The sequence below is a fragment of the Corapipo altera genome, unplaced genomic scaffold (assembly GCF_003945725.1).
Source record: "Corapipo altera isolate COAL_440 unplaced genomic scaffold, ASM394572v1 146, whole genome shotgun sequence".
NCBI classification, from domain to species: Eukaryota; Metazoa; Chordata; class Aves; order Passeriformes; family Pipridae; genus Corapipo; species Corapipo altera.
In genome coordinates, this window is record NW_020884981.1 from 1019993 (window position 1) to 1044587 (window position 24595).

Sequence of the window (24595 nt, forward strand, 5' to 3'; positions counted from 1 at the left end):
GCCCCTCACAGTCCCTCACAACCCCCATCACCCCTCACGCCCCCCCCCATGGCCTCTCAAGCCCCGCCCGCCCTCAGGGCCGGGGGCGCCTCGTCCGCTCCCGCCCGCCGAGGACTGCGTGCGCGCGCCCGTCCCGCCACCGCCCCCTCCGCGCAGGCGCGGGGGCCGCGCGCGCCCCCGTCCCGGCGGACGCGGTTCGGCGGCGGCGGAGCGCGGAGAGGGCGCTGAGGGCGGTGAGGGCGCGGCTCCGGGGGAGGCCGGGCGAGGGATGGAGTTCGGGGCCGGGCGGCCGCATCTCCTCGCGAGCGGCTAGGCTGGACCCCGGAGGGGGGCGGCCCCGAACCGGCCTTCTCCGGGCCCCGTGTCCGGGCCGCGGGTCGCCCGCCGTGCCCGTGCGAGGCCGGGCGGGAGCTGCGGGGGAGGCTGTGTCTGCCGGTGGGCTGCGGAGCCTCCCGGAGGAGTGGGTGGCCGCGGGGGCTCTGGGCAGCGCCCAGGGGCTGCTGCGGTGTGTGCGGGTTAAATGGCCTGTGAGTGCCTTCCAGTGCCTCCAGTGCGGGACCACCTGTTCCAGTCCCTGGAATGTGGGAAAAGCTGGGGGTGAGGCGGAGAGGATTCCCCGGTGGCTGGTGGTGCTCACCCAGAGCTCACGCCTGTCCTGCTGGCCGGGGCCCTCGGAGGGGCGGTGGGTCCTCTAAACCCAGCACTTGTGTTCTGCGGCCTCTTCCTTCAGGGTTTTAAGATCTCTGAAATGAAAGTAAAATTTTGTTAAGGGTTTGTTCTCACGTTGGTCTTCCTCTAGGAGCTGCTCTATGAAACATATATATATATATATATATATATATATACACACATATATATGTATATGTCTGTACAGCCTGTCCTTCAGTGAAAATTGCTGCTGGAGTATTGGGACTGCCAAACTGTTCCCCACCACCCAAACATCAGATTTAGGGTACCTGCCAAAATGCTTCTCTGCCTCTCTGGGCCTGTGAGCAGAAGAGCAATAGCCAAGGGGATGCAGCATGTCTAGGGGTGTCCTAGGGCAGCAGGAGGGATGACACCTTGCAGGTGCCTCTACCTGTGATGAGAGAAAACTGGGAGCTTCTCAGTTGGACTGTATTATATCAATCCTTGCATTTTTATATGTATATATATTTTATCCAATTCCTACAGGAAGCTGGAGCATCTCAAAGCTTTTTTGGCTTTACAGGAAATCCCAATAGGATTGTCAGAGCATCCAGGAATACCCAGAGGACAGAAATTACATGGGTCACATCTAGGGAGCTGTATTACTAGAAAAGGGAATTCCCTGTTGTTGGAATTTCCTTCTTTCTGCAATCACTAGCAATTAGACTGTTGCAAAAGACTTCTCTTCAAGATAGTTACTCGGGAACAGCACTGACAACTTGAATCCAAGGACTTCAGCAACATTTTATGGTAGCTCTTTGTTCCTTCGAGCAGTATGTGATACTTGTATCCTTTGTAATTTGCAAAATGGCTGTGGATAGTATTGCACAATAATTAGCTGTTGGGAATCCTTGTCTTGAATGTCTTTTCTGTCATTAATATTTGAAAATTAACAGGTGTTCCTGCAGCCAGGAAAAGGAAAAACAGCTTTCTCCCTGTCTTTTTTTTTTTTTTTTTTTACTGTTAATAATTAAATGCTGCCAAGTAAATGTTTCTAGCAGGCTATTTGTGGATCTGTCACATATTTAAGCATGTCTGCTCTTCCCAGCTCAATCCTTTAATTGTGACCTTTGTTTTCTCCCCTTGGTTCCATTTGCTTATTCATTCTGTTAATCTGAAATCTGTAAGGGCCTCCATCCCCTGATCAGCCTTGTCATTTGGACTGTAAAGAAAAATGAAAAAAAAAAAGCTATCCCTGCAGTAAAATGACCCTGTCTGTATATTTAAGGCAGGCAAGCAAAGCAAACCAGTCCACACTGCACATGTGTCTCACCATCTCCAACACCAAGGTTATTGCAATCTGATAATGCTGCCCTGGCATTTGTTTGGGTCACAAGTGCCTTTCCTTTAGTGCTGAAGCCACATACAGTCAGTGACAAGCAAATTATTGGCAAGATACCACGAGTTCAGTGCTTGCTGTTCTTCTGGCTCTGTAGGATCCATTCTGCCCTGCCTGTGAGGTTGAGGAGGACATTAGAACTGCTGCTGTTGGGCTATGGCTGCAGAGCTCAGACACATAAATGTGTGTTACCACTCCAAATAGATAAATTGTGCCAATGGTCTGAAAGAAAAATATCTCCTTATATTCCATCTGTACACAGCCTTGGCTCGGGATTGAGGACTAAAGAACTACAATTTCTCTTAAATTTGTTTGGGGAGGCCTCTATTGTCAGGTTTAGTTGCAACAGTCTGACAGGTTTGCATGGGGTGCGTTGGGAGGTCCAGTGGATTTTGTCATAGGAAGGGTATTCTTGAGCCATTTCCTGCTTTTGTACTTGACCAGACAATCATGTGGCCTTTCTGATATGAAAATGGACCTCATTGCACTGTAATTAATAATTGACTGCCGTGGAGTCCACATGTCTTGGTGGGAGTATGTGCTGGAGATGTCCAGCTCTGCAATAAAATGTTTTTAATTCTCTAACTAATATATGGAAGTGCTCATATCTGTGGTGTTCACACTCTTTAGGTTTTAATATAACTCATTTGTTCTCCTCTTGCTTAAACTTCTGAGGTTAGAGGACAATTACCTGAGCTTTCAGACATACTGCAAAGGACCATGAGCTGTTGATTCCCACTGTCCTGGGAAGGAGATTCAGAAGAAATCTGTGTGACTGCCAGTGTGTCTGTGTTAATGGGGGTGCTGGGGGTGTAGGCAAATACATTATCACAGAAACATAGAATGGTTTGGGTTGGAAGGGACCTTGCAGCTCATCCAGTCCCACCCCCTGCCATGGGCAGGGACACCTTCCACCAGCCCAGGTTGCTCCAAGCCCCGTCCAACCTGGCCTTGGACACTTCCAGGGATGGGGCAGCCACAGCTTCTCTGGGCAACCTGTGCCAGGGCCTCACCACCCTCACAGGAAAGAATTTCTTCCCAATATCTAATCTAAACTTTCTTTCAGTTTAAAACCCTTCCCCCTTCTCCTGATGATGCACCAGCACTGGATTGTTTTGTTATATTTTTATGGGGAAAACTATTTGAGGGAGAAATAACTTGTACACAAATTTGTTGTAGTGACTGTTTTTCAGGAAACTAGTGCTGGGCTATTTCCACATCTGTTGGGCTCAGTATCAGTTGTTTGAAAAGAAAAATAATGTTCAGATTAGGACAGATTTTTCTACCTAAGAGAACAGATATCAATCCTCAGCAAGTCAGATGGTGTAACCCCATAGTCCATTGCGTATCTTCAGTTGGGTTTGTTTCAGAACTGGTCTTCTAAACACTGTAAACTGAATTCTAAAACCCCCTACCTGTGGAGCAAACACCTCTTATTCCCAGGAAGAGAGACATTTTATGGAGATTGCCCATTTAATGCAGGCTTTTGTATATCCTGTATAGAGGGAGGGAATTCATGACACAGCTGCCACAAGTAGTAATCCTGCTAGTTATTTTAGAGACTGAAATGAGTTGTTTATGCTGCAAGCACTTTAATAATGTGGTTAATTAGCTGTTCTTCTCCACTGTGAGGATATTTGTCACCTTGTTTTCTGTACCACAATTCCAAGTATGAAGGTTGGGAGCCATGCAGGCAGATACCAGTTTTTGTTTTTTAAAGGTTTGGAGGTCAGTGGTGCACCTGATGCACATCAGTGTTGCCCGGTGCATTGCTTAAAAAACAGTCTAATTTTTACAAACATTTTTTCCCCTCACAAATAGGCCCAGGAGAATGGAATAAGTTATAAGAAGATCTATACAAATTAAAATTCAAAGCTAAGACTAGAAGATTAGCAATGTACACTAATAGTAAGATTATAAACTTGGCAGCCAGTCTGGTTTTTTTAAATGCCCTTTGATTTTAAAATCATAATCAAAGTAATGCAGGACTAGTTTGGGATTCTACACTGGTCAGTTTTTCTTTATGAGATGCTGTTTCTGTAGCTTTGCTGCCGCACAGGAGTGTTTGTTGCTAATCTTTTAATAGTGCCTGAGTTTAGAAAGACAACAGAAATCAGTACCCAGATGAAGAATTGTTGTTCCAGTTCCCTGAAATGCAGCTGTTGGCTGAACTTAGGTCCTCCTTTAGCTGTAAAGTGTAGTTGGAGCTGGTTGGTGTCTGAATATCTTCTGAGTGTAGGATAACCTACACTTTTTTTTTCAGGAAAGGGTAATCCATTATTTGGCATACAGGATTATTGAAGCTTTTCTCCTGAGCAATCTCAGAAGAAAGGAACAAAATCTATAGGGTTTTGCAGAGATGGAAGAAAATAAATCCTGAGTAAAATGACAGCTTTAATTTCTATATGCTCATCTTACTGTAAATCGAAAGAAAACTGCTACACCCTTACACTTAGTGTAGAGAACAATGAAATAGTCTGAGATTGTAAGATTTTCCTACCCTGATTTTAGCTGCTGGCTGAAATTATGGAAGCACAAGTCTACCCTAGAATAAACAAGTTCTAGGGATAACTGCTGGCATGAATAGAGTATATGTCCCACTGGCTTACTACAGAGTCAAGGAGTGTGTGCAGTGATTTCCATAGGCTCAGCAGAGATTAAGAACTTGTGTGTTCCACTGCACCAGGGTTACTGCTTCATCCACCCATTCCCTAATTTAGATATCTCTTAAGCTCTCCAGCACTGCTAGTTAAGGCTTTGTATATTCAAGTATTGCACTGAGGGGTCTTCAATCGCTATAAACATATCAGTTGCTTTAACAGAAAAATTAAACTGGCATAAATTTCCACACTGATACTTGAATTGCTTTGATTAATTTGCCTTTTTGTTTTGTTTTAAAGAACATGTGGGGAATTGGGACATTGACCTGTTTCCTTAATAGACTTTAGATGGTACCATTCATATTTTGAACCTTTTCTAAGAGACAATGTGCAACATTCATCTGTGTGGATATATTTTTGATAAATATGAATATTGTGAAGAAATTGAGCATTACTTTTTAAAAATAGGATGTATATGTCCATATATTGTATATATACAATATGTACAGTGCAATGTATGTTTTGTGGGTGTGTATATATATTTGAAAGGAAAATACATTTGTATTAGCAAGTTACTGCTGAGACTATGATGAGCTAGTTCTGCTTGTACATCACTTGAGCAGCAAAGGCTTCCCTGGAGCCTGCAGACAAGGCTCCTGGTTGCTACCTGGCCCAGCACAGCAGACGTATTGTTAAATCCTACATGGAAAAAGGCTACTATTGTATGGAACAGAAGGATAAAAAACAAAAACCCCACAGTTACAGTATGGTCCAGATCGTGACTTGGAGAGGTTGTTGGTAGGAGAGGCTTTGTCACAAGGTGTGTTCCTCCCCATGGAGCAGCTCCCATCCCCTCCCTCAGTGTGAGGATGACCATGGCAGTCTGAGGCCAGGGATAAGCTAGCAGTCTAAGCCCCGGGAAGCTGAGGGGTTTGTTATATTCTAGCTGGTCTGTGTTAGCTCTGGGACCTGCACCTGCTGCAGTTTGGGGTGCAAAGCGTCCCAGCAGCTTGGTGGTTGCACAGGGAAAGACTGGCCCAGGGTAGAAACCCAGTGATCCATAGAGAAAACCCTTGGTCACAAAAACCTGTTGAAAAGGAATAATCACATGCTGTGGAGACTGCTCAGGCAGTGGGAGGAGCAGGTGTAGGAGGTGTGAGCTCTTCAGCCCCTGAATGGCTTTGTCCTGCTAATGAAGCCATGGAACATTGCCAAGGACTGGGAATCGCTTCTTGGCAAACCTCTCTCCTAGGAGTACCCTTTCCTGGTATCTCAGATTGTGCCTTCTGCATGTAAAAATCTCCCTGTGTTTCCATTCATGCTGTCAGCTGCTTGTTCTGGACCTGAAGAAGCACTAAATGTGTAGGAAATAAAACCTGATTACATGTACCTGTGGAGTACATGTACCTGTACCTTCTGGTTTAGATAAGAGAAAAATAAATCAGTTTTTGACATAAACCAGTGCAGACACCATGTCTAAGAGGAGAACATTTCAAATCACAAATATTTAAATATGTTTTTCTGCCAGTAAATGTTTGTAGTGGAGAAAGATCTAGAGGTGATAGATGTCGAACTGACAGAGCACTCAGTGCAACAGAGCAGGAAAAGGGATTGGTTTATTGCATATGGATCTGATACCATGTCAAGTGTTTCACTGACAATTGCACTGTGTCTTTGGTTCTGTGTAGCTGACTGTACTTCCAAATGGAGAAAGATATAAACTGAAGGTCTTAGAGGAAGGAAAAAAAATAAGAAGACTGAAGACTGCCTGTGAATCAGAGTTTGCTGTTGAAAGGAGACATGTTTCTAGTTACTCCGATTTCTGAAACACAGGGAAGAAGAATAATTAGCACAACATGAGGAATTTTTTCAGTCTTACACTTTGGAAGAACCAGAAGAAAAATACAGACAATGTAGTAAAAAAATTATATTGATTTTTTTTGCACTACTTTGACAGATATCTTTTTTTAATGGATAATTTTTAATACATCATGTAAAATAGTTTTGCTGGCTAAGTACAGTTTTCTTTTGGTTTGACGGGAAATAAGATAGGAATTATCCTCTTTAATTTCATTAATTGTTTCTTGTGTGTTTTTATGATGTAGGCAGGAGAGAATCTGTGGCTTTGATAACATTTACCTCCAGTATCCTCTTATAGAGCTCTGCTCTTTAGCTTTTTTGATCTTTTGTGGAACCATGAACCATTTTTTTCTCTTCCAGTTTTCCAACAAGAACATGTTGTGGGTTTTACCAGACTTTCCTCTTGCTTGGTTTTGTGTGTTTATATTGTGCCTTTATGGCATTTTACTGATCAGTGCAGCTCACAGGGATTGAGCATCATTGTGTCATCCCAGCCTGGATGGGAATGAGGAGCTGCTTTCTATTGAAGTGCTTGCAGCTATGAGGTGTATTTAGATTGGATATTGGGAATAAATTCTCTGCTCAGAGGGTGGTGAGGGCCTGGCACAGCTTGGCCAGAGAGGTTGTGGCTGCCCCATCCCTGGAAGTGTCCAAGGCCAGATTGGATGGGGCTTGGAGCAACCTGGGCTGGTGGAAAGTGTCCCTTCCCATGGCAGGGGGTGGCACTGGATGAGCTTTCAGGTCCCTTCCCACCCGTAGAATCACGCCATGATTCTATGGCATACACATTCTCCTAAATATAAACTACTGTCACTTACCTACCCAGCAGTGAAGAGCTCAATGTGTGTCTGAACTTTAGACTGTAATGAAATGCACAACAAATTAATTACAGGTAAGTTAAAGACTGTTTAAGGAGGTGGTAATAAGTTCCTAGGACTGAACACATGGGATTCTAGGACAGACCTCTGTGACTGTGCTTCGTATGCAGCACTGATATCCCGAGAGAAATCATGTAGATGGCTAAAATTATTTGCCTGTAGAGTACTCTGATATCAGGTCTTTTATCAGTTATTTGAGAGACCGAGAAGTTTCTAGACTTTGTCCTAAAAGAATACAAAAAAACCAGCAGGAAGCAGCTCCTAATCCCCTATCACATTGTTGGTAAACTCGTATTAGGATATTATCAGGGATTTTCTCCCCGGTACTCAGTGCGTGCTGTGCACAGTCCCCAGGGCTCCACGCAGAGATCGAACTGCATTTAAAGCAGTTAAAGCAATCCATGGATCTCTGTGTGCTCTGCCAGAAGGGATCCTGTGTTCCCAATCTCTCCATGCTGTTCTCATGCTAAATGGAGTGTTTAATCCCAGCTCTGGAGCACACAGCTGCCCCGGGGAGAGGTGGCAGAGGACCTCACTGAGGCTGTAAAAGTGAAAAACGCGTAGAAGTGACAAACCGTGCTTGTGAACAGGGTTGTTTGGGCAAAGGGGAACTGTGGTGTCCAATCTCGTTTCCAGATCCACGGAGCAGAGATGTCAAGGTGTGCTGCTCTAAGTCCAGGCTTGGGAAAGCTGCGGGATGCACTGGAATACTGGGAAACAAGAGGGAAGCTGCCTGCCCTGTGCCTTTTGTTCTGCAGTTACTGCTGTCTCGCTGTGTTGCTCTGTGCTTCTGTCAGACTCTTCCATGCATGAAGGAAACATCTCAGAGGTGATTTGAGTATTCCTCACGGATGGAAATCATCTACTCAGACTTTTGTGGTTAATTTTCTCATACTGGGATAAGGACTGCTTCCAAGCTGTCTAGAGGAAGCAGTTCTCATTCTCTCTTCATGTGCCTTCTGCATGGATTAGTCTAACAAGATTATGAAAAAGAGTAAATTTGAGTCTTTTCCCTGCCTATCAGCAGTATAAAAAGCAAATGATACTCTGCAGGTCTGGAGGTTTACATTAGTCTTGATTTGCAGGGCAGCAAAAAGGAATATTTGCTTTCTGTTAGCAACTTATAAAAATACATACCAGTGTGTGGTTGTTTATATCTGGCTGTATCTGTACATAGCAAAGGGCTGAATCCAGGGTGGTGTAACTGCCCACAGATAAGAAGAAAAATGTTATTTTCAAAGTTTGGAGGTGCCTCTTATAGAGCAGCTACATTAGATTTAAATTAAGTGTCTTAATAAGCTTTTAAACTGTAGTCAGACTTTCAGAACACGAAGTTGCAAGAGTACCTAAATGGAATAGGGGGCAAGATTTTCCTGATTAATCATAGCTTGAGGTTTTTTAGGACACTCTTCTGTGTTTATTAAAAGCAATATCAAATCATGTAATCTCAGACTTTAACTAAAGTTGGAATTTATTTTTAAGAAGTTTAGATTGTAAATATTTCACTACTGCAGAGTACTGGGTGTACTCTGGGTTTGACTGCAGTAATTATCCTCTGGGTTAGTTGTACTTCAGATATTTCAGTTTGCTATTTCTCACATTTTGGAAAGAAAAAACAAAGCAAACAAACAACAAAAAACCTCCTTTAATAATAAAATAATTCTTTTCAATAATAAAATTATTGAAGTCCCCAGACATGTTATCTTTAGTAAAAGCATTGTATTCCCTATAATGAAAATAAGTCATAATTCAAATCTTTTTTTCCTGCTGAGGTGTTTTTAGACACTTTCAGAGATTTTTTTCTTCACAGGCAGTATGGGAATTTGCCTGTCACGCTTGGCTTCACTGCTGGGTATTTTATACAGATTCAGGCAGTTTTAGGCAGTCTTCTGAAAGCAGCCCAAAAGACAATGGGAAGAGCTAAGGGAATGAAATGGAAAATGTGGCTAGACTAGCAAGCTAAATATTTCCTGAAAATTCAGTCACTGACTTGAACTCATGCCAGTTACCATGGTCCTTGCTCGGGTTTGAATTGTAATGATTCTTTGCCTGCTTCATAGTTTAAACTTAACCTTGAAAATTTTTGCCTCTGCTGCAGCCATTGTTGGCAAATCTTCAATATGCATTTTTCTAGTTGTAATTCTCACTTATGTGCTTGCTTTTTTTTATATTGCACTTACCTGAAGAGCTCCATTATAAACTAATAGATCTAACAATCTCCAAATTGTGGGGCAGGTACTACGAAAAAAGTCTTTTCTCCTGTTTTCTGTTCTCTGTTAATTCCTGCTGTTTTGTGCAAGTCAGTCTGATGAGAAAGGATAATGACTGCTTCCCCTAAATAAGGAATACAGAACTTTAGAGCTTTGTTGTTGCCCAGAGAAGCTGTGGCTGCCCCATCCCTGCAAGTGTTCAAGGCCAGATTGGGTGGGGCTTGGAGCAACCTGGGCTAGTGGAAGGTGTCCCTGCCCATGGGTGGAAGGAGATGAGCTTTAAGATCCTTCCAACTCAAACCATTCTGTGGTTCTATGGTTACTATAAGTAATGTAATTTTTTTTCTGTTGAGTTTTTACTTGTAGTTCTGTTCTGTCACATACTTGACAGCAGTTCAGTTCTGTGCAGTTCAATTGCTGATCCCTCATGTTAGTCCAATGTTCAGTTAGAAGATATTTACCATAATGTGATGCTGGCTTCTCTACAGCTACTTCAGCAGGAAGGAAAGAGTTTTGCTGCAATAGGGGCTGTGAGTCTTTCTGCCTGCCTTTAACCACATCTTCAGACAAACATTTCATTCTGAAATGGTTTTTTCCCTTCTGCCTGTGTCTTACCCCTTTATGTGTGTAAGCAAGGTAGTTTAGGTGAAGATGGGACTTTGTGACACAACTGCACTCTCACACAGCCATCCTCCTCTAGTTTTACTCTTTAACTGAAACTCCAGCCTTCTATCCCTCCAAATATGAATCTGCACTGCCTAGTTGCTGCTTTGTAGTGGGAGGGATGGGCAGGAGACAGCCCTGACTCACTGGCCCTTGGCTGCTGAGGGTGAGACATCTGTTTCCTTTTCCCACCAGCCCAAAGTTAAGCATTGCTCTTCACATGATTGCCAGAAGAGAGAGAACTTGTCCTGCAGGAGGGAGGGATGGAGGAAGACTCAGAAAGAGTGGGAGGAGGAGAAGAAGGCTGTCTGGAATTTTCCTGAGATTATTTTGGGCTCTTCTCCTTTGGCAAGTAAATCCTCCCCATTTGAGGCCTGCTGGCTTACAGTAGCTGCTGGCACAGTGTCAGGAGCTATGCACCATTACACTGGAGCACACGACTTCTGTTGGTTTTGCAAGCAGAGTTAAGAGCTGGTCATGCTCTGGCAGCCTTGACAATGCCCATTTGCTTTGCTGTCACTTTTTCTCACAGCATCTCGAGCTGTGAAAAGCATATGCAGCCAGACATACTTGCAGACCCAGCACAGTTATCCCAGCCAAATAATGTATAAAACTGCGAGCTCAAATCAAAACCTCTGGCAGTCTGACTGCCATCCTCTAGCCATGGATTTCAGTGAGCTTCAGGAGCACATATTCATCAAATTGGTAAATTCCTGGAATGGGCAGTAACTGCTAGAGGGAAAAATGACTGATGCAGCCTCTAAGTATGCCTGCATCTCTGGATGATGGAAAATAAGACAGGAGAAGAAAGTTTACAGGAAAAAGACAGACAGCCAAGATGTATCTCTGGGTATCTTAGAAGTTGTCTTATATGATGGACATTTTACTTAACCCTCCCTAATATAAATCAAGCAGCTCCCAAGGGATGGTGGCACAAGGTGGGAGCATGTTGGAGAATCCAGCAAGAACAGGACAGTGATAGTTTCTATGCTGAAGTGTCCATGAGCAGAGTGGCTCATCTCCGTGTCCTTTGGCCACTGCAAAAATAGATTGAATTTCTCTTCTACACAGGGACCTTATTCTAGGATTTGAATTAAAAATACTGAGTGTTTCTATGATTCCCAGGTGGAGAATGACAGAGAAATGTTAACTTCCCTGGAGCTGACCTTGGCTCTGCAATGGACTGGTGTCCTACTGCACCTCCTGGAGACACACACTCATCTCACACCAGAGCCCCTTGCTGAACCCCGGGAGATCTCTCACTGTCAGGACAATGGGTTGCCTCATGTAATTACAGTCTGAGAATTAGCTTCAGATGTGGAAGAATGCAACAAAATGGTGAGCATTTTTGTATTGCTCTTACACTGTACAAAGACGACTCAAAAAACCCCTGAAATATGGTAGAGAAGAGCCATCCAAAAGCCTTCTCTGAAAGACTCCTGTGTGTTGCTGCCAACTTTTAAAAGAGGAGATAAATTTTGGAGTTTCAGCATGTGATTCCAAAATACACAGATTAGTATTTAGTCAGAATCTAAAACTGTCTGGATTAAACATATGGCAGCTTCAGACAAAATGTTCAGTTTACTTTCCTGTGTGGAAACCAGGAGGGCGAGCTCCCTGCCTTGATAGTGTATCTACCTTATGAGTTTCAAATCATTTTAAAGCACCTGATTTATGGAAGACCATGTGATAAATGTCAAGTTCCTTGCATTTTCCAGTCTGTCAACACGGGAATGACTAAGGGTTCTTTGGAAGTCTTCCAGTAACAGCTTTTGTTGATTCAGCCTTGCTATATAATGTCTTAATTATACAAAACAGTTTCATAGGCCCATTGCATTTTATAGGGATTTTCTTCCTTTGCAGAGTGTGCAGCATCCACAGCCATGTTCCCAGCTTCAGTCTAGCACTGTGGGCACGTTGGCAGAGAGGGTCCAGCAGGGCAGACCTGCTGTGATAGTGGAGGTTATTGTATCTCCCCATCTGGTTCTGCACTGACTGATTAAAGCTGGTTCGGGTGTGGCCATTAGTGGTCGCAGCCACACTGTCTGCTGGGACACAGCTGTGCCCTAAGCCTGCAGTCAGCTGGTAGATGAGGTAAACACGGGCTGTGAGGCAGCGAGGCCAGAACCTGATGTTTGCCAAGGTGTCTGTGACATCTCCAGTGCAGGGGACAGCAGGCCCTCTAGTGGGAGAGCTGGTGTGTGCCTGTGTGACAGGGCACGGCCTGTGTCCAGAGCACCACTGGGAACATGGAAGTGCTTTAATGAAGCTGTTTGAAGCTGACCCTAGCATGTACTGCAGTCAGGAAGGGTGGGTCTGTCCTGCACTAATCTTTGTTGTGGCACTAGTGATGATCTGACTGACACAGAACCACAGGATCACTGAGGCTGGAAAAGACCCCCAAGATGGAGCCTACCCTGTGACCAGTGTAGGCATTGTCAGCTGGACCAGAGCACTGAGTGCTACATACAGTCATTTCTTGAACACCATCCAGGGACAAGGACTCCACCACCTCCCTGGACAGCCTGTTCCACTGCCTGACCACCTTTTCCATGAAGAAATATTGCTTATCCAATGAAAAACAAAAATCTTACCAGATTAACAAGCTGATCTCAGTGACTGTGTGGTCACACAAGTACGAGCACCAAGAAACGACTGGGAGTGCATGGCTGTGACTAGTAGGAGATCAGATCTCACTGGCCACACAGTCTCAGAACAGTGTAAACTTCTTCTGAGACTGCATCCTTCTAGTATGAGTAGTGCTTAACTTCCCCAGAGAATTGGAAAGAGAGATTGCAGATTGAACAGACCTTACAACAGATATTTTTGAAGTGAGAGTCTTCTGTTTTCTTAAGTGAGATGTGAATATAAAGATCTATGCCTCAGCTTAATTTCCTGGGAAGATGTCCTCAGGATCAGTGTCTTGGCTGGACATTGACCATTTACTGCAGTAGTAGTTACTGACAATGCAAGGAAAGTTGGGCTTAGAAATAAAGAGGCATCTTTAACTTTCTTTGCTGTAGAAAACAGTTTTGCTAATGCAGGAACAAGTTGAATGTACGTGTCTCTGTTCCTAAAGAAAATGGGAGATTACCTGTTACTCAAACTTCTATTTTTTTTATTGTTCCTTTTGCAGAAAAATCTGCAAGTCCTTCAGTGACTAAGTAAGGTCTCCGTTCTCATGGTTTATCTGATTTACTTCTCCTGGAGCCATGGATGAGTACAGTCGCTTTGTGGACTGGGACAAAATGGATGTGAGTGCCCAGAGCCAGGACACGAAGGAGCTCAGCTGCACCGAGTTCCAGGAGCTCAAGCACCTGGCCCGGCAGGGCTACTGGGCCAAGAACCACTGTCTGAGAGCCAAAGTGTACCACAAACTCATCAGCAGCATCCCATGCCGCACGGTGACCCCAGATGCCAACGTGTACCGGGACATCGTCGTGAAGATTGTGGGAAAGCGCAGCAGCAGCTCCCTGCCCCTGCCGGAGTTTGTGGACAACAGCCTGGTCCCCACGTACTGCCTGAACACAGAGGGCGTTGGGGCGGTCAGGAAGATCATCCTGTGCATCGCCAACCAGTTCCCGGACATCTCGTTCTGCCCGGCGCTGCCGGCGGTGATCGCGCTGCTGCTGCACTACAGCAAGGACGAGGCCGAGTGCTTTGAGCAGGTCTGTCGCATCCTGGCCTGCAACGACCCCTCCAAGCGGCTCATTGACCAGACCTTCCTGGCCTTTGAGTCCTCCTGCATGACCTTCGGGGACCTGGTGAACAAGTACTGCCAGGCAGCCCACAAGCTGATGGTGGCCGTGTCCGAGGACGTGCTGGAGGTGTACTCGGACTGGCAGCGGTGGCTCTTCGGGGAGCTGCCCATGGCCTACGTCGCGCGGGTCTTTGACGTGTTCCTGGTGGAAGGGTACAAGGTTCTCTATCGTGTCGCTCTGGCTCTTCTGAAGTTCTTTCACAAAGTCAGAGCTGGGCAGCCCATGGAGTCCGACAGCATCCAGCAGGACATCCGAGCCTTCGTGAGGGACATCGCCAAGTCAGTGTCTCCGGAGAGGCTCCTGGAGAAAGCCTTTGCTATCCGCCTTTTCTCTCGGAAGGAGATCCAGCTGCTGCAGATGGCCAATGAGAAGGCTTTGCAGCAGAAGGGCATCACGGTCAAACAGAAAAGGTAGGGGCTCACCACAGGCAGCCTGAGCCACCTCCAGAGTTTTCCCAGTCAGGCAACCCTGGGGCACTGCTGGGGCGGCTCCACTCGTGTGTGCTAGTGTCCTCTGATGTTTTCTCTCTGAAGAAAAAGCCAGCAGCCCCAAAATTAAGCATTAGTGAGAAGTGTAACTGAAGTGTTATGACACAGGCAAAACAGAGCAGTTTCTCATAGCTTGCTCAGTGATGAATTTATACAGGTACATATTAATTACAAGTATTGCATCTCAAAAGTGTCTTTCTTTTTTAAATTAAAAGGTATTTTAGCAAAGCTGGAAAAAGCACTGATAATTTACTTGGAAGAAACATACACAAACAACTGTGAAAATTAAGTCTTAAATATGAGATTAGCTGTATAAAATGTCAAATTGATGCTGCCCAGTACTGTGAATTCAGCAGTTTCTTTAGTGTAAGTAGGTGCTGTCCCAGCTGGGAACATTTTGCCTAACTGGGGAGTTATTTTAACAGAGAAAGGATGAAAAAAGTCTTATTTACAGGTTACTTTTTAAATTAATTTGACTGCAAGCCTCCTGAAAGTCAAGAGTATCAGTCAAAGGTAGGAGCTGATCTATTTTGTAACAGGTTCATGTACTATTAGAAATAATGATTTTGAAAGAAATGTGGGAGAGAAGAGTGAGTATGCAGGTCCAAAACATGATTGTGTCATCACAATTCCTTTTCAGAAATAAGGGGAGGAAAAACCAGCTGTGGAACTAGGGAATGAAATCCTGCTCCACTGTGGTAGTAAAAGCCATACTAATAAAAAGCCTAGCTGAAAGACCTCTCCATGGATATAGAAAAGGTAGCAATTTATTAATCGAATCAAAATTAGCATCCTGCCAAGTGCAAATGTATGTGCAGGTAAATGCTGGTGGTGCGTGTGCTGTTTCTCCAGAGGCCTCTGACAGCAGTAAACTTCTCCCAGCCACTTTTGAAATCCGAGTTTAAGTGTTGGACAGTTTTATGAGCTGCCCTGCCCTCTGAAGGGAAGGGTGACTTCTACACTCCCTGGGTCAGTGAGTGTGTTCTCTAGAATTTGGTATTCTATAGGCACAGTCTCATTTTCTCTAAATCTTCAAAAATCCAAAGGTACCAGCCCCTGATATAGTAGGATCTTCCAGCTAACTGTTGCTGAGTTAGTTGTAAACAGATATCATTCCATGGAATGGAAATACACACTGAGCACATTTCAGCCTATAAAATAACATAAATCTTAGCTGAACCTCCTTCATGTATCTAAGCACATGTAAAGTTCCCTTCAGTCTTCTGCAGTGGTTAATTTTTAGACTCACAACTTGTTTACAATCAGCTGCTTCATTTTTCTGTCAGATTCAACTATTTCAGGGCCTTTAGCCAGTGGATTGTCACATCAGGGAGAGTTCAGACCGTTGCATTTGAGACTCACAACCAGGAGTGTTAACTCTTCCAAGATGTGTCTTTTCTTCCTGTTCTGAAGTTCACGAGAGTTGTCATATCCCTTCTGAGTATATTCTTTAAAACAGAGCAAGAGCTTTAAAAAAAAAAAAAAAAGAAAAGAAAAAAAACTCCACACCACAACTAACCACAAAAACCCCAGAAACTCCTGCTGTGTTACATGTTGCAGAGAAATTCTCACTCACAACTGTGGTGCCTTTAAAGCGAAATACAGTAATATACCCAAATAAAGCCAGTAGCTACTGCTACACCAAGCAGAATTGCTACTGAAAGGTTTGTATCCTCTCTTGGCTACTTTTGTGAACCCACCGAAACTTCTCAGTGTCCTGGGGAGCTTGGCTCAGTTTGGATCCCAGCATGGGCAGATGTGGGCGCAGAAGTGAGCTGTTCTCCAGGGCTCCATAGGATGCCAGTGAGTTCTCTTCTCCAGGTCTGTTTGGCCTGTGCAAGGAGATGATTTATTTTCCAATCACATAACAAAAAAGGGGGGGGGGGAAATAGAAATATAAATGTTTTAACCTGTCTGATTGTTTTTCTCATGCTTGGTGACTCAAATCAAACCTTGCTTTGTTTCTCTCCAGGCTCCTTTCACTCACTTTGTCACGGATGTAGGAAGTCACTGATCTTTTCTGTCTTTTTTTGTCTTTCTTCTTGTACATTCTCCTCTGTCCATTCCATCCCCACTGCACCCCTCCTGTTTGCAGCCTTGCACCTCCCAAAAGGTAGGTTAAAACACTTGAACCCTTTGTACTTTGCTGGTTTCCCCTGTCTTTGGCTGGTTATTTGTTCCAAGGCTGTTGTCATCGCTGACATTGGGGCAGGAGAAGCAGGGCAGCAACTGGAGCATCCCATTGCTGTGCCACAGCTCCTGAACACACTCCTGCAAAGTTAGTTCAAAGCACCTGCAAAGCTGTAAGGGAAGGGATCGTGGCCCAGGGAGTGAGCAGAGCACTTCAGACAGCAGCACAGCTGTTCCCTGCAGAGTGGGAAAGAGTAATGGACATGGTGGGATCATGGTAATGGCTATAAAGGGCCATTATAATAATGGTCCTTTCTACACGAGAAGAAAAAGGTGGTGGGGTTTTTTTTAAACATCTCAAATAACATGTTTTCAGAACTGCTGGGTATAATCCCACATCCAAACTTGGTATATGCTCTTGCATTAGATGTGAAACACACACAACTTTTTTTCTTCTTTGCAAGCTTTCTGCAGTTATTTGGAAAGATTTTTTGAGACTGACCCCAACTTGGCACACTCCTAAAAGTGACCTGTCTCTATTAATACTAGATTATATTTATTTTTAAGTAGGCAGAGGTTTTTTAGAAGTGAGAAGACAAGACTCTTTTCCTGTGTCAAGGAGGCCAGAATTACTCAGCCATAGAGCATTAATGGTCAATGAAGTCATTCATCAAGTCTTGACCTGGAAAGTAAATCTTAAAGAACAAAACTCAGTGGATTGTGTTGTCTGATTAGAGGAGAACTTGGAAAGGAAAAAGACTGCCCCGTGAGTACTAAATACCACAGATGTTTGGGTTTAAATTGATGCATTTGAGAATCCTCTGGCCTTGCTGCAGGTGCCCTGAGTTAACTTTAGTGAGTGATGGACACTAACATTTATACTAATTTATAAAATCAAAGTTGGAATTAATTTTCTTGTGTTTTCATGTTTGAAAGAACATCTTAAGAGACTTATCAAAGCATGTTTCATACCATAACTTCTGTGTTGAGGATTTTACCCCTTATAAATCAGCAGGCTGTTAATTCCAGCCAAGCAAACCTTCAGCATCTGTGTATTATTTTGCTGCAGTTAAATTGTTCTGAAAGCAGCAGAAAGCCTTAATTTCTGCTAGGAAATAGATTGGGTTTGAGGGGGCCTAGGTAGGTGCAGGGTGTCTGTTGACATCGATCTCTACACAGTATTAGGTTTCAGGTTTATGCACCACGAATTACTTATATTGCCATTTATGACTGAAAAAGAACATCTCCCTTTTCCCACACAATTATGCCTTCGCTGAAATTATAATGGAATTTAAGGCTAATGCAGCCCCTGTAAGATTTGACCCAAACCAGAATAGAGCAGGACGATGTAACTCAGTGAGTCATACCTTGGAGTGGGGTATTTGTTATCATGAGCATATCACTGGGACCTTTGAGGTGTCTGAAGCACACTGTATTAATGATACAGCTAGAAAAAATAGCATTCCTAGTGAAAGCAGCAAATAAGCTGCTTTATTAAAAATTCGTTGTGCTGAGTTTCTAAATCTCATTTCCTTTGGTATAATAGCAGTTGAAAAAGTCTTTCCAACATCAGCAATCAATAGAAAGTTGTCATTCTCATCCCAGTAACTGAGGAAACAGTAATGCAGGGTAAAATCTTACTGAATTTGTTCAGTTCTAGTGGTAGACTCTAATGCTATCCAAATTTACTGATTTCTCAAACTGTTTGTTTTTTTACCAGATAACCCTGAAAGACCTGTAGTATGGTGAAGGCTAAACTTATTTTTCCTCAGTAAATATAAACCAAAACATTTGGGTTTTTTCTTAGTCAACTTGCGTTTGTTCATTTTCACTCATTTACTACTTTGAAAAGCAGCTGCCAAACTGAAGGAGATGATTTTCAGTGTCATTAGATAAATACGTCAAAAATAGGACAACTAATACAGGTTAGATACTTGTAACTAGATGCAATTTTCTGGGTCCTCCCCCCCCCCCCAGAAAAACCCCTTATATTTTTGCTCAGCAGCACAGGTAGTTTGACATAGGCACAGGCTGTGTGTGGACACTGGTACCAACACAGGGTCAGGTTTCAGTCTCAGGCACCTGCAGCTGTGATTTGTGACTGGGAAAGAGCAGGTCATTTGATTTCACATCCTTTGGCCAAGTTATGGTCTAGGTTGAACTAGATGATGAGATGAAATATGGAATGATTTGCCATGATATTCAAAGGGAAGAAACTGTGTTCCTGGGATAGTTTTAAATGGTCAGTATAGTGGCAAATGCTTTCAAGTAAATCAGAAAGATCTGTTTGAAAAGGTAATATTCTACCTCCATGGAAGAGTTGTGGGAAACACAGGGTTCTGAAAGGGATGTGTTCCTGGAAAACTGCTGAGCTCAGGCTTTGAGTGGGGCTTGGGGGGGAAAGTCCTTAAACCAGCAGTTCAAATCAGCCAGAAGGAAGAGCTGAAGTTTTGTTGCCCAAACAGCTCACAGAAGTGTGAAAAATATACAGACCAGAAATACAAATAATTCTGAGGCTTGCCTGAGGTGTAACTTTAAAACTTTTGATATTTGCTACTAACTCTTAGCCTATTTATCATCGTTACTTTTCCTCCAGAAATTCACTCTAACAAACTAGTTGATTGCCCTGAATACTTTTTAATTACTTAAATATGGAAAAAAAAAATCTAATTTCTGCTGAACTGAAACCAAGGCTTTGTTTCTCAGCTCTGTTCCATAGTGCCACCAGTTTTAGCTGCAGACCAGACAGGATCCGGAGAATGAGACCTAAAGTAAGATTCTGGAGATGTGGGTTCAAAGCTTGGCTCATACTTTGCTTCAGTGGATCTCTCCTGTGGCTCAGCTTGCTGTTTAAAAACACGACTAATTTCCCTAGTCAGTGATACTGTAAGTTTTAAAAGCCATTAAGAGTTACAGGTTCCTTCAATAGGTGCCCGTAAAAGTTCCTTGCTCATTAAATAACTCAGGGTAGCAATGCAGGGAGTGATTGGGTTCATTTGGCTGGAGGAAGCAGTACTTTTACTATTTTTTTTTAAGTGACTTAAGGAGTCACTTCATTAGAAATGCTGACACTAAGGCAGCTACAGTGAGTTTCAGAAAGCGGGTCCCAGTGTCTCCAAGCAAGCACCACTCTGAAGTACAGTACAAATGCTGCTGATTTTTTGGTACTGCAAGCATGAAAAATAATAAACAATTATAGTTAGTGTGTTTTAGGAAGTGAGCTAAGCTGTCCAGATCCGTGTAGATGTACACTACTGAGAGTGTCTTTATGTTCCATGAAACTGAAAGAAATGTGTAATTATCAGAAAAAAAAATCAGAAATAGGCAAATACTTGCAACCGAACCCTTGCATGCAGAGCAAACTGATAAAGCTTCACTTGACTGCTGGCTGCCCAGTAACTCAGTGTCTTGTGCGAGCTCCTGTGTCGCTGCACCATGTTCTTGGCTGTCACCTTTTGAGTGTTTAACGTGTTTTGAGTGTTTAACGTGGCAATAACACTTGTTTAATCCCCAGGCTCTGGGTTTGTGTGCTTGTTTAATCTGAGAACTGAGGGCTGGTTAAGATGATGATGGTTGTTACCCTCAAGTGTTTAAAAGCCATTAATCAATCCTTATAACTGTATCAAACCCCTCTGGAGGGCGTGGGGGTTTCCTTTCCATTGTCCATGTCCACCATTCCTTCATGTTCTCAGGCTCCATCTGTAACCATGAGCCCAGGAACTTCTTTGGTTCTTAATGAAGTGGAAGTCATTGCTAATGACGTGTTTCCAAGAGGTGGAACTTTCAGAAAGCTTCAAATATTTTCCTTGGATTAAAGTTGCCCAACCTGGTAATACTAATTCCTCGAAGGTTTCTGAGGGCTTTAGGCATTCTCTAACCCCTGATACAGGCAGGACCTGAGGGGGGGGAGGGAAGTACTACCCCTTCCTTTCAGATCCTGGCTGTTTGTTTTGGCATTCTATTCTCTGTGCTTAAATACAAGTGCAGTTTGAGAGAGAGACCATCTCAAATATCAAATACAATTTGAACTATTTAAGGTCATGATCATCCTCACTGGCTCAGCATTGTGTCCTCTGTGTATAAAGGTGCAGGCAACAGCTGCCATACAGAGGAATAGCTCCAGGTATTTCAGTCAGACTAGATCTCTGCCTCTCAGGATTATGTTAAATTGCAGTAATTTATTACCTTCACTTGGCCATGGCCTTCTAATCCCGTGAGGTGGAGCTGTGAACAATAATTTATCTACTAGGGTCTGTTAGTGCTCAGCTATCTTTGCATGTTACTGTCCCGTAATCCAAAACTCGTTAAACAAAACTTGTTTCTCAATGTTTTGTGTTGCACTTCTCAGGCAGAATGTGCACTTGGCAGTTCATGCTGAGAACTTCAAGTCAGAAATTGTCAGTGTGAAGGAAATGAGAGACATCTGGTCATGGATCCCAGAGCGATTTGCTCTGTGCCAGCCCCTCCTGCTTTTCACCACCTTGGAACATGGCTGTAGCCTGAGCAGGTAAGGACAGCCTTCAAAGCTATCAAACTTCCATCAGTTCCCTGACTGTGCTGGTCTGAGACTGGTTCATTCCTCACGGGGTTGAATGGTTCAATTCAGTGGCAGATCTTCGGGCTCTTTTGACAGAAAACCATGTTGAGACTGATCTAAGGAATCAGGGAGATTCCTCTACATGAATCTGATTGTCATTATTTTTTAAGTGGGATAAACTCGATATGAGTTCTCCTTCCACTTGGCACAGAAGACTATAACCCTATAGCTCCTAAAAATGACTGTCGTTGGGAGGTGAGGTACTGAGGCAGGGAGTAACCTGCTCTCCCAGCCCCATGTGCCTGAGGAAGAGCAAAAGCAAGCAAAGAGAATGCATCACAGTTAGTTTCTATGAAGACCCAAAGCCCTTCAGACACAGCCATCAGCCCTCTGGGTTGTTTTAATTCAAAACGCTGTAAAATGCTGCTGTTGGGATGGTCAGGTTTCCAGTTATTCTGCAGAGATATACACAACTGCAGAGAACTGAGTAGAGAACAACTGCTTGATAATATTCATTTACACTCAGCTGTATGATTTACATGGACTGTAGAAAGCATTTGCAGGAATGTTCTTAGTCTTCAGATGATTTTTGCTATGGCATCAGCTGGAGGAGGAGGTGGTGCATGATGCTGAAGAGGGAAGGAGATGCAGTTGGTGGTAGCTGAATGCTCATTTTTGTGTGCTCTGCACTTCAGGTTCTATTCCCACAGTGAGGGACACGAACCAACTCTTCTCCTCATCAAGACAACAGCAAAAGAGGTGAGTGAAGTGAAAGAGAAGTGATTAAACTGGGGTTTGGGCAGTGTGCAATGCTGTATTGCAACACACAACTGTGTATAATAAAATGAATAAGCAAGGGTTGGTTTTGGTTTTTTAACAATCCATGCTTTAAATGATTCCATTTGTTGGTTATAGGACTATGCATTCTTGAGTAGATCTTGTAAACCAAGTCTTGGTCAGCTGCTTTTTCTCCTGTAACTAATGTGGGATGATGGACTAAAGTAACTCATTTTGCTCTTGGACAGACTCTGAATTGCAGAATCAAAGGGACAGGGTGGGAATTGTGTTAAACTCATGATGCATAGAAGATATTTTCTTTTCTCCAGGATATGAGGAGAGAAAGTAGCAGAATTTGAATGGTATGAATAATGCTACGCTACATAATGTGAAAGCAAAAGCCTTAGCTTCATTTCCTTCTTGACTGGGACAAAAATAAGCCAGGGCAGCTGTGAGAAGCTGAGGAGGAGTGCACACAGGTGCCTTCTTTCTGCTTTGCTGTGTGTGACAGTATCAGGCAGCATAATGTGAAAGCAGCAGCTTTAATACATAAACCAAGAAGTCTTCCCAGAACCTTCTCAGGAGGGCACACAGGAGCTTCCTGTGATGGTGCTGGTTGTCTGTGCCACTGTGCATGACCTTTAAATATCCTGTATATTACATTAAGCGGTTTGCAGCCTCTGGGCTTATATTCCTGCCTGTGTCCCTGCAGGATGACTGTCCATGAACAAGCCCATTTCTACTCTTATTTGCAGCTACCTAATGCTCAGACTCTGGGTCATTTCATATTTCTGATTGTTTCTGGACATCCAGGCCTGCATTGACATGCCAATGGCTCATGGAATACCCCTGGTGTCTAAAGGAGAAAGGGGGGAATATTTGTTTATTATTTGCTTCTTGTCCTGGATTATGTCAAAAGTCTTTGTAAGGGATGCTGGTTTTTCTAGCATGGTTTGCTTCTTACCTCTCAAAAAAAATATATACAGCAAAAAAAAAGGCAGGAGAAAAAATAAGGGGGGTTCCGTTTGGTGATTGTGGGTTTGAGGTTTAATGCAAAAGATTGTTCATCCTCTATTCATACATCTGTAGTTACTTTTTAGAATGAAGAAAATTTGCCTTCTGATTTTCTGTCTCTCATATCCATCGGGCATATCACATCAAATGGACTTCTGGGTCATTTAGATTTAGTTCTAAATTGAAATTTAACTTCAAATACAGATTTATCTATATAAAAAACTTGCTCTTCAAGGATCTTGTCCTAGGAGCTCTGTTTGTAATGCTGTTGAAGGCTAAACAGCAAGTGTTCTTTAGAATAATTCTGTATAACCATAACTGGTTTTCCAGTTTCTGGGGAGAAAAAAGCAGGGATGCTTTCACCCCGCTCTTGGAGCTTCATTGTGTGTGCATTTGGCAGGGATGTGTATTGCCAGTAGCAAAAAATTCTTCTCCTACAAACAAAAGGCTCCAGAAAATCAGCTCAGCTTTCTGAGGGTGCTTCCCTTTGTTGGAGATTAGTGACCCCCCTGTGGTTTGCTGCTAAATATCTGAGCTAGTTCACCATTGGCTTAGCTAAGCTGGCTTTGGCCTACACTTGGAAATGTAAGAAAGCCACCAAGGCCACTGTTTGTGACCAGAACATGTTCAGGCAGAGCTGCTCATACTGTGAAAACAACACTGTTGCTTTGGATGCCAAAGTGAGGAAGTGGGAGTCAGGCTGTACAGGTTTGGAGTGATTCGTGCTTTGGTACTGGGGTTCTGTTGGAACATTTCTCCCTTAAGGCTTCAGAGATGTGAAATAATTCATGAAACTCTTCAGATTTAGGGGAAACCACAGGTGGATTAAAGCAATTTAAATCTATCTTTAGATATAAATACTTGTGCTGCTTTAATCCACTGGTAGAGAGATTCTGAAACTCCATCTAAAACCTGCAGTTTTGGCCTCTGAAATGTCGGTATCAGTAGGTTTAACACACTTCCTCCTTTGATGGGAAGCCTGACTATGCTGTCTGTGCCAGGTCTGTGGGGCCTACCTGTCCACGGACTGGAGCGAGCGCCGGCGAGGAGGGAACAAGCTGAGCTTCTTTGGGACTGGAGAGTGCTTTGTGTTCAGAGTGAGTACAATTTTATTATTCCTGCCCAGTAGCAAGACAGAACCACTGTACTTGTGTAACTGTTACTTCCCTTTCGCTTAAGTTTCTTCCCTTGCGTGGAATATTTTCTTAAAAGATCATAGAATCATTGGAAAAGACCTTAAAGATCATCAATTCCAGTTGTCAATCCAGCACCAGCACCACGTTCATCACTAAGCCACGTCCTCAAGTGCCACATCCACACAGCTTTTAAGTCCCTCCAGGGATGGTGACACCACCCCTTTCCTGGGCAGCCTATGCCAGTGCCTGGCAACCCTTTCAGTGAAGAAGTTTTCACAATATTCAACCTAAACCTCCCCTGGCACAACTTAAGGCCATTTGCTCTTGTCTATCTCTTGATACCCGGGAGGAGAGACCAACCCCCACCTGGCTCCACCATCCTGTCAGAGAGTTGTAGAGAGAGGTGATGCAGAGATGAGAGATGTAATAAGGTAACTCAAAAATCACTCCATCATTTCTGCAATCACCTAAAAAGCAAAGGAATAAAAAATACAACATCTGGCCTCAATAAGGGT

The 24595-nt window shown here is 43.5% G+C and overlaps 1 protein-coding gene across 4 annotated transcripts in view; it reads left to right on the top strand.

Annotated features, from left to right (window-relative positions):
- The first annotated feature begins 169 nt into the window (after positions 1 to 169).
- Positions 170 to 24595, top strand: part of TBC1D24 (TBC1 domain family member 24) — a 30375-nt gene continuing 5949 nt past the window's right edge. Inside the window, exons 1-8 of one of the 4 annotated variants that reach the window (XM_027665812.1) lie at positions 556 to 1473; positions 10300 to 10403; positions 11363 to 11575; positions 13374 to 14408; positions 16582 to 16599; positions 20965 to 21123; positions 21849 to 21912; positions 23946 to 24041. In XM_027665812.1, coding sequence (XP_027521613.1) covers positions 13450 to 14408; positions 16582 to 16599; positions 20965 to 21123; positions 21849 to 21912; positions 23946 to 24041 — 1296 coding nt within the window. In that variant the 5' untranslated portion in view covers positions 556 to 1473; positions 10300 to 10403; positions 11363 to 11575; positions 13374 to 13449. Of the gene's footprint in view, positions 234 to 555; positions 1474 to 10299; positions 10404 to 11362; positions 11576 to 13373; positions 14409 to 16581; positions 16600 to 20964; positions 21124 to 21848; positions 21913 to 23945; positions 24042 to 24595 lie in introns of those variants that run through there. The other 3 variants (XM_027665813.1, XM_027665815.1, XM_027665814.1) reach the window with 3 other exon arrangements.